Source organism: Rhineura floridana, chromosome 2 (assembly GCF_030035675.1).
Source record: "Rhineura floridana isolate rRhiFlo1 chromosome 2, rRhiFlo1.hap2, whole genome shotgun sequence".
Lineage (NCBI taxonomy): Eukaryota > Metazoa > Chordata > Lepidosauria > Squamata > Rhineuridae > Rhineura > Rhineura floridana.
The window spans coordinates 88,452,882-88,468,642 of record NC_084481.1 but is presented as its reverse complement, the minus strand read 5'-3'; the positions used below and the strand labels follow the sequence as shown (position 1 = coordinate 88,468,642).

Sequence of the window (15,761 nt, the reverse complement as noted above, 5' to 3'; positions counted from 1 at the left end):
GTGGGTTGGTGCTCTTGGATCCATCTCTGCCACTTGGGGCACAGGTGGGCTTGGTGGGTATGAATGCCTTTTACTAGCTTTGGGTGGTAAGACAGCTGTGGCTGTTCCTGGATTGAGATAGCTTGGCCACTTTAGGGTTGCCAGGTCCATGGCCTGAGACTGATCCTGTATCTTCAGGAGAAGAGAAAGTCAGCCAAGTGCAGGTGTTCTTGCAACTCTGTAATGGGAAAAACCACAAGGTGGAATTCTCCCTCCCCCCTCCACAACTTTTAACGATACAGAAGACCTCTTGGAGGCCGGGCCGGGCAGCCAAGAGGCCTTCTGTATCTCTAAAAGTTGTGCAGGGGGAAGGGAGAATTCCACCTTGTGGTGTTTCCCATTACAGAGTTGCAAGAACGCCTGCACTTGGCTGATTTTCTCTTCTCCTAAAGACACAGGATCAATCTCAGGCCAAGAACCTGGCAACCCTAGTGGTCCTGGCACTGGTAACCTCAAGACTGGATTACTGCAGTGCACTCTATATGGGGCTTCCTTTAAGCTTAGTCCAGAGGCTGCAGCTGGTGCAAAATGCAGCAGCCAGGTTGTTGTCTGCGACACCCTGTTGATACCATATAACACCTGTGCTGAGGGAGCTACAGACTAGGGTTGCCAGGTCAGAACCATCTGAATACCTGAGAAAATGGGGGCGGGCCCTAGTGACGTCATGGGGTGGGTCCTAGTGATGTCATGGGGCAGGCCCCAGCGATGTCATGGGGTGGGCCCCAGCGATGTCATGGGGTGGGCCCCAGCGATGTCATGGGGTGGGCCCCAGCGATGTCATGGGGTGGGCCCCAGCGATGCCACGGGGTGATGTCACGGGGTGGGCCCCAGCAATGTCACAGGGCGGGGCCCAGCAATGTCACGGGATGGGCTCTAGTGACATCACAGGGGGCCCTAGCGATGTCATTAAGCATGATACATTAAGTATCAACCACAGTTGCTTGGAGCATACCATTCAAAAAAAATTCTCTGATTGGAAATTAAGATAGAAATCTTACCTAAAAGAGGATGTTCCCATGCCCAGCTGAAGTGACAAGGTCATTCCTTCTCACCGGCTTAGGGAGCATGGATGCAAAATGGAAATGGACTGCCTTCAAGTCAATCCGGATTTATGACAACCCTATGAATAGGGTTTTCATGGTAAGCAGTATTCAGAGGGGGTTTACCATTGCCTCCCTCTGAAGCTGAGAGACAGTGACTGGCCCAAGGTCACCCAGTAGCAGGTCTAATCCAGGTAAAAACCCCAAAGCTGGGGCCCTTCCCAGCGACCCAGCCAGCCAGCACGCCAGCCAGCCAACTCACGCCGTACCTGCTCCAAGTTCCTCCCTCACTTTGTCTCTCCGATTGCACCGCTGCTGAGGAAGCCTGGGCTCTCATTGGGCCTCACGGGCAGCCAATGAGAATGCGGGGTGGTGCTTGTTGGGAAGGCGAATGGAGTCCTTCCCCATCCCTGGCTTGATGGGTTGTTGTGCTGCCAGGGTGGGTGGTGCAATGCACATGTGTGCAAAGGAGAGAGAGAGAGGGGCAAAGTAAGGGGGCGTTGAAGCAGGTAGAAGCAAGGGGGAATTAGTGTATGCGTGTCTGGAAGCTAGGACACGCATGAATGGCTGGGTGGCATCCACAAAAGCTGGAGATTCAGGGACATGCAGGTGAGTCTGACTGGAGGTCAGAACAGCAATAGCGATCCCTGAGTCTCCAGTGGGATCCCTGAGAACTGGCCACCCTACTACAGACCCCAGTTCAAAGTTTTGCTTTTAGCATGTAAAGCCCTCACCAACTTAGATTAGGTCCAACTTACCCCATATATCTCTGCCTGGTAGCTCAGATGGATCGTTGCTAAGAGTACCACATGTCCCAGAGGTGACCTTAGTATGTACTACAAATTGGGTTTTTAGTGTTGCAGCTCTAGCCCTCTGCAATCTGTTATCTATTGAAATCAGACAAGTGTTCTAATGTTTAGGCAGCTATAGAAGACAGTTTTGTTTAAGAAGGCTTTCCCAGCCATTTTATGGAATTATAATTGTATAACTATATAACTGGTTTTACAGACATCAGTTTCAGAGTGTGTACTCTACTGTATTTTTTATCTTATCTTACGGTATACTGCTTTGGTAACTTTTTGTGAAATGGGTTATAAATCTGAAAATAAATAAATAAAACAATAAAATAAAAATATGTTTTTATTTATTTATTTATTATTTGATTTATATCCCGCCCTTCCTCCCAGCAGGAGCCCAGGGGGGCAAACAGAAACACTAAAAACACTTTAAAACATCATAAAAAGACCTTAAAATACATTAAAACTAAACAATGTTAAAAACATTTTTTAAAAGCTTTAAAAACATGTTCAGGAAGTCACTTCAAGACATTAAAAATATGACTAGTTCCATTTCAGGTTTCTCAGTATTCCTTAACTCTATTCTGATTCCAGTCCTGACACAAACTGTAAAAATTGTTCAGACAAATCTAATGTAGAGATTAATGTCAGATTCTTATGCTTACAATATAATTACTATACGATGAATAGATTATGAATGTTTAACGTGGGATTGGTTTTTTAAAAAATGTTATTTCTATACCCTGATAGCACTCCTGGACTCTGTTAAACACATTTGACCACTGCGGTGGTGGAATGAGAGCATTTTCACAATTATGTTGTCGAAGTTCTTACTGGGGTCAGAATTCAGATTTATGAAGAGAGCACCATGATTCTGAGAGCAATTCTTTGGCTTAGGTTAAAATCAAGCCCACATATCCCTCCCCACTGATTTCCTGAACTCTGCAACAACATCTTCCCAGGTGCCAGAGACCCTGGGAAATGGGTTAGGCTATAATGCAGTTCATTGCTTCTAACTGCATAATCAATATGACGTAGAAATATATTTTTCTTACCAATAAGAATGAATAATTTATTGATCTAAGATTTATTTTTTGTTCATAGCAGAAGCACGTTCAGGAATATGGAAAAATTTTCAAGTCTCATTTTGGTCCCAAACTAGTTGTATCCATTGCAGATCGAGACATGGTGGCTCAGGTTCTTCGGGAAGAAGGATCCGCACCACAACGAGCTGACATGGATTCCTGGCAGGAATACAGGGATCTACGAGGAAGAGCTACAGGACTTATATCTGCGTGAGTGCAATGGTAGTTTTGACTTTATGTTGCCAAACAATGTTAATATCTTTGGGTTCAGCACAAAAGGCTCTGATGGTACATTTAAAACTGTTTTTGATTAACATGTTTCTTCAAAGAACGTGCTTGTAGCATGACTATATACCTATGGGATGAGTGTTGGCAAATGTCCTTGGGGAACATTCAGAGCAATTACTGATGTAATGTGCTTATTCAAAAGAAAGCCAATCCTTTTATGAGTCACAGACATTCTTCTGCTTTCACATGATAAAATTGCAACAGCTAAGTGCTTTATGTAGTAAGAACTAGATTGTACATTAGGAAAGGCCAGCAAAATCTTAATGCTACAGTATGGATAAGGATATCTATTCCATAATTCCAGAGACAGAATGTTCCATTTTCCCAATAGTAAATACATAGGGTGATAATCCAGTGTTAGTCATTCTTAGAGTAAATTCAAACCTGAGTTTGACTAACCCTGGGTATCACCCAACCTTTTTCATATAGTCTAACAGTCGCATGTTAGGCTGCAGTCACCCCAGTTACACACATTTAAATCCTGTTGAAATGAATGACATTTAAGCATTCCAAACTGCATGACACAAAACCAATATTTAATAATTAGACTTTAAGAATAAAATCCATTTGTGGCATCCTGCTTGCTCCACAGACTTCTGCTTGTGCAAATGAGACTTTCCATTGCTTCCCCCTCCCCCCATGCTGCTGCTCACACACCCCAGGGACTGGGGAGGGGAGAGGAAGGGAAATCCCATCATGTCCACTGGCTTAACACTTCAATATACTTAATAACTGCCTATTGACATCAGGTAGACATCTTTGCTGTGCTCTTTTTAGCGCTGGCTAAAACCTTTTTTTGTTTAGGCAAGCTTATCCAGACATGTAAGAGCTGATGTGTTTTAATCTGTAATTTTAGTTTTACTGCTGATTTTAATTATATTTTGAACATTTTAAAACTTGTTTTTAACATTGACCTTTATTGAGAATTTTAATATATATATTACATTTTTTTTGTAAACTGCTTAGAAATTTTAGTTACAATTAAGCAGTATACAAATTTTGTTAAATAAATAAAATAAGAATATAAGAAAGCTAATGTTCCAGCATTAGATGGATTTCATGGAAATTCTTGACAGTGAAAAAAGGAAAGCTCTGGTCAAATTACCTTTAAGAGACATGAGTCACATTCCTGTCAAAACTAATCAGAGTTCCTAATTTTTTTACATGTGAGTTACCTAATTTAATATAGAAATTACAAAGTTTAGTAACATTGATCCTGAGATATTCTGTTTTGCACAAGGATCCCTCCCTCTCCTTTTCAAACAACAGAGCTCAGTATCGTTTTTGGGGGAAGGGAGTAATGGGGAGGCCGCTGGACTTAGTTAGGACAGACCTAACAGCTGATCTGATCAGATATCACAGGTTGACAAGTGTGTGCCCCTCACTACTATGTTGACCACTTATGGACAAAAGAGGACACAGATTTACATAAAATGTGCATATGCTAATACACTAACACACATTGTAAGGCTGAGACCAAGTGACCTATCTGCCTACTTAGTCTGCTATTCAGATGATAATTGCTGATGGGCAACCTCAAGGTGCCTGCTCTTTTTATAGTTACAGTATTTAACTTTAAACCAGACTTGTATCAGACAGCCTTTTAAATAGAGGACTTCTCCAAATAGAGGACTGCCTTCTGTAAAGTGGAACACATGTCTACCCTACTCACCACCAGTTGCTGGATGCACTGTGGCAAATTCCCCAACAATTTTTGCTCGTAGTAGAAAAGGTTGGCATGAAGAAACCATTTCCAAATAGAGATGACCTAGACCCCTTTTGCTATATCAGGATAACTGTTGAATATACTATTATTCTATCAAGTCATCTTACTTTGTGAATTCAAACACATCTGGCAAAATTCCTATGCACCAGCTTTAATTATTGCACAAGTAGAGCATCTGTGGTGGAGTTAGTTCGGATAGCATCACAGAGGAATGGGATTTATTCCCACCCGCACCCAGCATAATTCCCCTTCCCTCATGTTTGTGTTCTGCCTGGAAAGGGGGACATAAGAGCAGTCCTATTTCTGCTAAGTGGCATAGCCCAAGAATAGGATGACTCTGATAAAATATCAAATCATAATGTGTAATAATATATTTAGTAAAATATGTAATATATAGTCAGTAAGGTAATGTAGTATTTGCTTCTTGTTGGATCTAAATGAATAAATAATTATGACACAAATCTTCTTCCTCCAGGAACACATTTGCTTACTGCTTTCTAATGAGACACTTTCTCCTTTTACTTATTGACAGAAAGAATTATTTAGATCATTTTGAACTGTTATTTTTTCCAGAGAAGGGGAACATTGGCTAAAAATGAGACGTGTACTAAGGCAAAAAATGGTAAAACCCAAAGATGTTGCTATTTTCTCAAAAGGAGTTAATGAAGTTATTGCAGATTTAATTAAGAGAATCCACATTCTCAGAAATCAAGAAGATGATGGGGAAACAGTGACAAATGTTAACAGCCTTTTTTTCAAGTATTCAATGGAAGGTGAGATATATCATCATCCATTCTTAGAAGTTAATGGAAGTTAAAAACCATGTGATTATCTTGTTGTTTTTGTTTTTGCTAATAGTAGTAGTAGTAGTTACCATTGTTATAATCATAATCAACAACTGTAACTTGTTTCACCTGTCAACTTGAGTAATGCAAAAACCTGACGTGGAGAAAATAATCCTTGACCAAAGACCAAATAAAGAAAGCAAATGAAGTTAAGGTGTAATCAGACATGATATGATTCTAAAAATATATAGAAATGAATAGTGGAAAAAATAGTCTTGGCTAATAGCTGACAGAATACACAATAATGCCCAATTTCAAATGCACATGCACTTTACTACACAGGGTGTGATATGAATTGTTAGCTCTATTGACAAAATATACATAGACTCCCAATGGCAACACGGCAATAAAATGCAGAGGTGTACAAATACAGAAATATCAAATGCAAAGGTAAAAAATGCACAACAGATCTCAAATACTATGCCAAATATGTCTTCATCAGTGGCATCTATTCGGAGAGCTTCTCTTTGTGTGTGGATTCAGGTACCATCTAGCTCAGTACTGATGACATGGACTAGCATTGGCTTTCCAGGATTCCAAGCAATACTCTCTTCCAGAGATTGAATTTTGGAACTTTGCATGCAAAAACATGTGCCCTATCACTGAGCTTCAGCCCTGTTTTAAAAGTATCTTTTAAAATGGTTTTTTTAATTCACTAATGAATGCACAGCATACTAGGGCAAATCTACACCATGCATTTAAAGTACATTCAACATACATTTGAAGCACATAAATCCCACCACCGAATCATGGGAACTGTAGTTTAAGGATAATGGAAACTATAACTGTGAGGGGGAAACTACACTTCACAGGATTCTTTGGGGGAAGTCATGCACTTTAAATGTGAGTTGGATGTGCTTTAAATGTATTAGGTGGATCTGCATTACTTCATAAACTTTGCCTGCATATAAATAATTTTAATTAAATTTTAAATGGAAATAAGCTACAAAGTTTACTGGGTGACCATGAGCTATGCACCATCTCTCAGCCTAATCTGCCCCTCAGGGTGAAAACAACAGAGGGGATCCATGACCACCCCAAGCAAGAAGGGCACACTTAAAATGTAAATAATACTTTGTAAATAATAATTTACAACCATAGTGTGAAATCAGATACATATCAGAACATAGTATGAAGAAATATTTATATAAGCACGAATGCCAAAGATCTTTATTATTTACACAATCTGTAAATATATTTATAGTGCAATCTTATGCATGTTTACTCAGAAACAAGTCCCAATGTATTCAATGGGGCTTACTTAGATGGGGAACCATGCACAGGACTGCAATTCAGTGATAAGGAACTTCATTCCCCAATAGAAAATTCAGAATCATGCCTCGTTAAGCTGTTTTGCAACTGTTTTATACTTGATTTATGGTTATTGGTTATTAAATGACTTTATTTCTTGTGAGCTGCCTTGGTTTCCAACCCTACCTCACAGGGTTGTTAGAAATATTCCATATACACACACACTGGAGATGTAAAAATACATACACTCCATATAATAGTTTATTGTGAAATCCTGTTGGCCACTGCAGAACATTAAAAAAAAAAGTATTAGGTTCCTGCTTAATAAAAGCAGTGACACCTAAGTAAGCCCTGCCTAACTGCTTAGAAAAAAACGATCAGAAGAGAAGAAAAAGATTTACAGCACAATCCTTTTCTATGTTCAGTAAAAAGTCCCATTGATTTTCAGCACAATCCTAACCATGTCAACTCAAAAGTAAGCCCTACAGAATTCAATGGGGTTATCTCCCAGATATGTGGAATTAGCATTGCAGCTTTACTCCCAGAAAAGCTTCATATTGGGAAAGTTTTCAGAACAGGTTATAAATAAGACAAATAAACTGCCCTCTTCAACAGTCCAGTACAATTTAAACTTGTTTGACTCCTTAATTAGAAAAGTATAACACTGCAGCATGTACACTTTTTAAAACTTCAGTTCAAATATTATTTGAAAGACAGAATATATACAGTAACCCATTTTTTGCAAGTAATTAAAAAACTCTGCATGTACACTTTTATGCCTACCAAGATCCTGGTGTGATCTTCTGTTGTACTGCAATCCTACGCATGTTTACTCAGAAGTAAGTCCCAATCCTGTACAGAGAAAGTACTGTTTATGCTGCTGAAAGCTATATATTTACTGGATTCCTGATGTGAGACAAGCAGGAAGAGGAAACTGTGGGTTTAGCTATTGTCTGGGGTCAACAAATCTTGTCAATCACAACCCTGACTTCATGTATTGTTAAAAACCTGAAAGGACAGGGATTAGAGCAGCCGGAACTAACAGAAGTTGGGGGGGGCTGACATTTTGGTTTATATCTTTTGAACCAGACCACCTAGACACTTATTTTTTTAAAAGGAAAGCTAAGAGTCCCGAGATTAAGGTGACTCACCCGGAGACCTGGAGAAGACCCTCAAAAAGCGGAGGCTCCGGTTGAAAACCGGAGACTTGGCAACCCTAGTTTGCACCATCTATAAATGATGTGTGTACATACAAGGCTGGCACAAGGAATGACTGGGCCCTTAGCTCCAACCTGTTGTAGGTCGGTGGCACCATACTCCCTAATGCTCCTCCTGATTAAGGTTACCAGATTTCTTTCAGCTGGAGTCTTCGGCTTTGAGGGGTGCTCTCCAGCTCCCACGGCCAAATCAACCCTCTGTCCCTGGATCTCCGGTTTTCTGGCGTGGCAGCCCAGCTGCTCACACCTTCAGCTCCTCAGGTGGGTCTTGCTTGCTCCCTGTCCCCCCTCCCACGTGCTCCTGGTGGAATTGGATCCTGGTGGAATTGGCTCCCTGTTCCTCCCGTCAGTCCAGGGGCCTGGCCCCACCCCCGCACATGTCATGTGGCTGCACAATGGGCTCCTCATCCTGCACGTGACTGTCAGAGCTGCTTGGTGCTGGGTGACAGAGCAGCCCATTGGCCAGGGCGGCTGCTGCTCAAAGCAAGGGGGCAGGGCTCCAGAGGCAGTGGCTGCTCCTGTTCTTCTTTGTGCCCTGAGAGAAGGGGCTGCTGGGCCAGAATAGGAGGAACGAAGGAAAAGAGGAAGCATGTAATGACGGGCCCCTTCCCCCTTTTCCGGTACCTGCCTCTGGGTGTGTCGTGTGGAAAGAATGTAGGCACCTCTCAGGAGCATTCCCTCCTCAATGAGGACTAGCACCACCTCACATTATGGCCCCTCCTCAGTAGAGTGCTCTTGCACCCCAGTCCTGCTTACTTGGATTTCCCTTAATGGGCAGCTGGGCAGCCACTGTGAGAAGAGGATGTGCTGGACTGGATGAGCCCCCATTGGCCTGATCCAGCACTGCAGGGCTCTTCTTATGTTCTTAACCCACCATCCTCCATGAAAACTAGAGAACCACCCTTGATCCCTGGTGCTGCTCCCTCCCCAGGACTGATAGGGCGCTGCCTGGATTAACCACCCTCTAATATTCTCCCACCACTCCATCCCCCCCCAAAAAAAACAGAGGAGAGAAGCCTGCCTGCCCCTCCTCGCACACTTGGGTCAAAGCTGGTGGGCACCCCCTCATGCAACACCTTCTTGCAGGCTGACTTCAGTTCAGGCTCCTGCCAAAAGAGCCCCCCTCCCCCCAGTTCCCCTCCTCCCTCAAACATTCCTTGGGCCACCCGTGGCATCCTCTCCTCCCCCCTGGAACTCCACGCACTCCCTGGGGAAGGACTGTGGCTGAGTGGGCAGAGCACCTGCTTTGCATGTAGAAGATCCCAGGTTCATCTCCAGGTGGGGCTTGGGAAGACTTCCTGCCTGAAACTCAGGAAAGCTGCTGCCAGTCAGTGTAGGCAGTACAGAGATAGATGTACCCAATGGTCTGACTTGGTGGCCAGCAGCTCTCTATGCCCCCCCCCCCATTGACTGCACCTCATACACCTGAGTCTCAGGTACATGGCCCCTTCTTTTGTCTTAATATGCCGCTGGTGATACACACACCACACACTAATTAATGCATGGCACATTATAATTATTAAAAGTTTGTAGACTCTGTGGAACAACTGCCCTGGTGTGCTTTCGAGTGCTAGACTAGAAGAGGTGTATTCCATACTTGGGTTTAGGCCTCTAGTGCTTGGAGTACTCCAGGACAACACATTTTAAAATAAGAAGCATGTGTGAGAGAGTGAATAAACCTAGAAAATGTAAAAAGTGGAAGGATTTTTAAATGAGACTACCAGTGCTTTACAGCATAAGGAAAAGATATTTCAGAAGTTCTGTAATTAATCTATAATATATCATTTATAAGATGTAGTAAAATTTTATAGGAGAGCTTTAGATTTTAACATCACAGGATTTAGAAAAATGTTATTGACTTAAGCAGAGGGTAATGGGAATGTACACTGTGGTGTGTATAGTGCAAGAACTATTTCTCCTAAGGATTATCAGTTACCTAAAATAATCCCTGCAGTACTTTGATCTTCATCAAATGTGAACTTCTAGGTATTTATGCAAGATATTGGATTTATTATCTAGATAGACCATACTTCATGCTCCTGTACTCCTCTAAGATGCAATGAGTGATTTAAATAATTCATTAATTAATATTATTTAGTGGTGCTAGTTAATGTTCATTTAGTACATAAAAAGGACAGATCTGTCCTTTAGAGAACCTCTCTCTCTCTCTCTCTGTCTATCTGTCTCCACACACCCCTCCCAATATCCCTGTGTTTCCATCTCTTGAAATTTGCAAAGGATTTACTGGGTTCTTGCACAGAAGTTGAGAATAAGGTGTTTTGGACAGGAAAGACATTCATTTTTTTGACTGGTATGCTCCAAGCAACTGTGGTTGATACTTAATGTATCATGCTTAATGACTTCACTTGGGCCCACCCCGTGACATCAGTAGGGCCTGCCCCGTGACATCACTAGGGCCCTCCCTGTGACATCTCAGGTTTTGGGATGCTTCTGACCTGGCAACTCTACTCTTGATGTAGGTGGTGCAGAACTTAAATAGGCCTGCTTGCCCCACCTACCTCCCATGTCAGTGTACATGCCCTGCTGGGTCCCACAACCTGAAGCTGGTATGGATCATAGAACAGGAGCTCCACACTCCCATTTTATGGAAGGGCCCCTCTGGGCCACTGGGGCCCTCGGCCAGGGCCCAACCTGTACCCTGCTTTATGCCAAAAATTGTTGTGTGTAAACGTAGAGAAGATTATAGCCATGCAAGCTGTGTGGTGAGGCAATGGAGCTTACTCACAAATATGTGCGCAGAACTGCAACTGGAATGTGGGAATTGTTCCTTTCTCTTCTTTTGCTTTAGTTCTGTATTTTGAATTACTTTGGAAAGGAAGAGAATAAACTCTGAGTTATTTTTGTCTGTATAGGAGTGGCAACTGTTCTGTATGAGTGTCGCTTGGGATGCCTGGAAAACTGCATCCCCCAAACCACTGTGGAATACATTGAGGCTTTGGAGTTGATGTTCAGTAGTTTCAAAACTACCATGTATGCAGGAGCTATTCCCAAATGGCTTCGCCCAATTATTCCAAAACCTTGGAGAGAATTCTGTAGATCATGGGACGGACTCTTCAAATTTAGTAAGTTTTAAATATATATATATAGATATTGGTATGGTAAGTTTGCCATTATTTGGATGGTATTTGTTTTTCTTTTCCTCAATAAATGTCAGCCACAGAAAGACAGTCCTGAGTATGACTTATTAAAAGGCTTCTTTAAAGTAGTGCTGTAGGAAAAATCTGATATGGAATACTGGCTCTGATTAGGAAAAGCTAAGGTTTGCTAAATTAACTGTGCAGGGAGAACGTTGAAAAATAAATGAAGTAATACACCCAGTTGTAAAAATACGTATTGGTGTAACAATACATCCTGATGTAAGTTCTTACTTGCAGCTGAAAAAAAGTTAGGATCAGTTCATTTAGACTAAGAAAGCTCTATTTGGGTGTTCTAATCCCTTACAGAATTAGAACAGTGTCCAAGACAGAAAGGATAAGCATGCTAGCTCCGCCCCGATGCAGTCCTCATCACCATCTATAAATAGGAGCATGCTTGTCCTCTCTCTTCCTTATCATGTGATGGATTAGAAAGGGGAGGGGTGTGGTGGTGAGGTTGGTACAAATGTGCTAGCAGAACCAATCTGTTGCTGCTGCCAGTGCATTTGCACCATGCCAGCCTCACCATTGCCACATCCCTCCTTCTCTCCGTCCTGGTATGGTGCAGTGGATCAGCTGGACAGGGGTAAGGTGAGCGGCACAGCCCTACCATGGCATCTGCTGCTGGAGCTTGGGACCTGTAGGGAAAACAATAATGAATACTTGTTTTTAACAAGCATTTCAACTGAGACTGTGATTGTATAGTGAGTTTGTCTTGCAAACAACAACAATATTCTAAATTTGTACTGAAGGTTCCATGTTGGTTTGCAGTCACCAAATTACAAATAAGAAATAACAGCATGAGAAATGAAATTTCATTGATTGACAAAAATATTCTTTTCCCTTCTTTTACTCACAAAGGTCAAATTCATGTTGATAATAAATTATATGACATAAAGTCCCTTTTAGACCAAGGAAAAGAGGTAAATGGCGGACTTCTCACAACTTTGCTTAATAATAAAGAGCTTACAGTGGAGGAAATCTATGCCAATATGACTGAAATGCTTTTGGCAGGAGTAGATACAGTAAGTTTACTACTACTATTATTATTAGTGTTACATGAGTAGTATAATTGTTATTGTTGTTCAGTGGACACTCCTTAAATTTCTTAGCTTCATATGAGAGAGACAAAGGAAGGGAAAAAAAGAGAGAATGAGAATTGGGACTGTTTTAGATTCTACTTTGTCCCTGAGTTCCAATCCAGGGTGGCAATGGGAACAGGCCTCAGGTTCATCCTCCCAATGTGTTGCCTGAGCCTAGAGGCTCACCTTAGTTCATGGCAGGGCTGTCCCTGTCAGGACCATTTATCTCAATACAGGATCTCCTGGAACCTGCAAGACAAAACCTGCTTTAGGCAGACAAGAGGAAATAAAGATGGACTTCTTGCAGCAGTTGTTTTCCTTCCTATTGAATATATATTTGGCACTATGTGGATTGTTCCATTAGCAGACAGCATGATGGGGCTGCACCATTCACCTGACCTCTGTCCATCTGAGTTACTGCGACATATTGGGTTAGAGAGGGGGAGGGGTGCGATGGTGGTAACAATTGCGTGGTTCAAATGTGCTAGCGGAGTAGATCTGGTACTTCTGCTGGTGTGTTTGCACTGCATCGATCTTGCTGCTGCCATGCCCTACCTCCCTCTGTCCCAGCCAGATGGAGGTCAGGTGAGTGATGGAGCACCACCATGTCATCCACTGCTGGATTGTTCCCCAATATAGGACTTACCATCAGATATGTGAATAAATGCCAGAATTAGATGTAAATTCTATAAGGTTATAGCTCAGGTTTGAGGACCAGCAAATCAGTCTGCCTCTTCCTACACATCTGTGAAGCAAACAACATTAACAGAGTTTCTCTAAGAAAGATGGCAAGGCAAAAGTAGCAAGACAAAGGAGGGGGTTGTCAGGTAATAAGAGAGACAATGGTATTTGATGCCGTCAGGTAAGGGTGAGACGACTTTATTTTGCCTCACAGTGATATGTATATTAGAGATTTGAATTCTAAACGTCTTCCAATATGATAAATTCCAATAATTTCAATATGATAAATATGATCAAATATGATAAAAATTTAATTTGACAAATTTCCTTTAATGAAGATGAATTCCACACCTGGTATTTGAATAAAGTATACCCTAATTTTAGAGAAAAGGTTAAATTGGGGGCTATAGAATAAAATGAAGACATTACTTGTGTGTCAAGTATGTATTCCTTAAGTTCTATGGAAGCTGATGCTTCTCAGGAACGTTTTGTTTCCTTAAAGGATACTAAAAGCATCAAATTTTTCAACATACATTTTATTTATTAATTTAACAAAATATACTGCTTGATTGTAGGAAAACAAAAAAAATGATTAAAAACTCTGAGCATTTCTACTTTTAGACTTGAAGCAAGCTTTTTAAAGAATCTGAACTGGCAATGTTTCATGTTATCAGAGCCCTTGTCTTAATTTATATGTCCCTCTGTAGCTGGCAGTAATCAGTTTTTCATACCTCTTATTATGCGAGATACAGTGTTTAAATAAGACCTGGCTGCCCAGTGCTATGATGAATGTTAAAACTGTAGGCACAGAAAAGGATTGTTAAAGACTTTGAGCAGAATAGGGCAGCTGTTACTGGGCTTCAAAGCACTTCAGATATTTTAGCACAGTGCCAGTTTTGAAGAGGATGTGAAGGAGCTGGGAACCTGAGAGGAGACACTGTTTAGATCACAGCAACTTCTTATGTAGCTAGCTCCCAGACTCTACAGAAAGAAACAGTCCAGAGCTGAGCTTATTAGAAAGACAATAATGTAGAACAAACTGAAAATAGATGAAATGAGGGACTAAGGGCAGGATGTCCAGATTTTTACTCTGGTGTGTGTGGGGTGGTGGAGGAATGAAATATCATAATCAACTTTACCCCAAAATCTAGCATGCACAATTTCATATAATCCATATTTGTGGTAGTAAAGGAGAAATAAAGTTATTAATTTCATTATATACATTAGGGCAATGGTCATATCATAGAATCATAGAATAGTAGAGTTGGAAAGGGCCTACAAGGCCATCGAGTCCAACCCCCTGATCAATGCAGGAATCCAAATCAAAGCATTCCCGACAGATGGCTGTCCAGCTGCCTCTTGAATGCCTCCAGTGTTGCAGAGCCCACCACCTTCCTAGGTAATTGGTTCCATTGTCGTATGACTCTAACAGTTAGGAAGTTTTTCGTGATGTCCAGTTGAAATCTGGCTTCCTACAACTTGAGCCCATTATCCCGTGTCCTGCACTCTGGGACGATCGAGAAGAGATCCTGGCCCTCCTCTATGTGACAACCTTTCATGTACTTGAAAAGTGCTGTCATATCTCCCCTCAGTCTTCTCTTCTCCAGGCTAAACATGCCCAGTTCTTTCAGTCTCTCCTCATAGGGCTTTGTTTCCAGTCCCCTGATCATCTTTGTTGCCCTCCTCTGAACCCATTCCAGTTTGTCTGCATCCTTCTTGAAGTGCGGAGACCAGAACTGGACGCAGTATTCAAGATGAGGCCTAACCAGTGCTGACATAGTCCCCAAACTATGGTCCATCAGCTCCCTTCAGGTTGTCGACAGTGAATTGCAAAGACTGCAACAGGCAGAAAAATCATTAAGTGGTCCGGCAAGACCCTCAGCAATTTTCAAGCAGCCTGTGGGGTAAAAAGTTTGGGAGCTGCTGCATTAGGAGAAATGCACATTCAGGAAGAGATCAAAAAATGCTAAGTTTCTTTTACTTTCAGTAATGTGTAGTGTCATTTATAATACAGGCAAGGGACAGTAAGGGAAGACTACTGAAAGCTAACTACTATCACCTATATTAGCATTTGACTACATTCATACCTTTATATGTAACATTTAGGAGGGAGACAGTAGTATAATATGCTGTCTCTCATAGTTTGACCCATTTCACATGTAATGCCAAGCCATGGCATAGCACAAATGAGTAAATGTGTAGGTCCCCTGAGAGGAGATCATAGTCATTTTGCTCCCCTCTGGCCCTGCTGATGTGTTGTAAGTCATGGTTTGCCTTAGTTTTAAGTCTGAATCCATGCTCATTGATTATCTTGCTCCAGACAAACCACATGCTGTAGACAAGGTTTGTTCTTATTTACTGCTCATGGTTTGACTGGGGACATAAACCAAGTGCCAGAGTTTGGAAATGAAATAAGGCAAACTATGGCTTAGTTAGCAGCAGCAGGACTGGAGGAGGAGCAAGGCAGAAGCAATCTTCTCTCCGGGAATCCATTTGCTCATGCTAAGCCATGGTTTGTCTTGGCATTGTGTAGGAACTGGACCAATATGTTCCAA

At 41.8% G+C, this 15,761-nt stretch overlaps 1 protein-coding gene across 4 annotated transcripts in view; it reads left to right on the top strand.

Annotated features, from left to right (window-relative positions):
- Positions 1-15,761, top strand: part of LOC133378195 (cytochrome P450 27C1) — a 59,550-nt gene that overhangs the window by 20,836 nt on the left and 22,953 nt on the right. For 2 of the 4 annotated variants that reach the window (XR_009760912.1, XM_061612976.1), the window contains exons 2-5: positions 2,981-3,171; positions 5,549-5,748; positions 11,162-11,371; positions 12,305-12,468. Coding sequence is in view for 3 of the 4 variants with exons in the window: in XM_061612976.1 (XP_061468960.1) it covers positions 2,981-3,171; positions 5,549-5,748; positions 11,162-11,371; positions 12,305-12,468 (765 nt within the window). In the remaining variant the exon portion in view is untranslated. The remainder of the gene's footprint in view (positions 1-2,980; positions 3,172-5,548; positions 5,749-11,161; positions 11,372-12,304; positions 12,469-15,761) is intronic. The other 2 variants (XM_061612977.1, XM_061612978.1) reach the window with 2 other exon arrangements.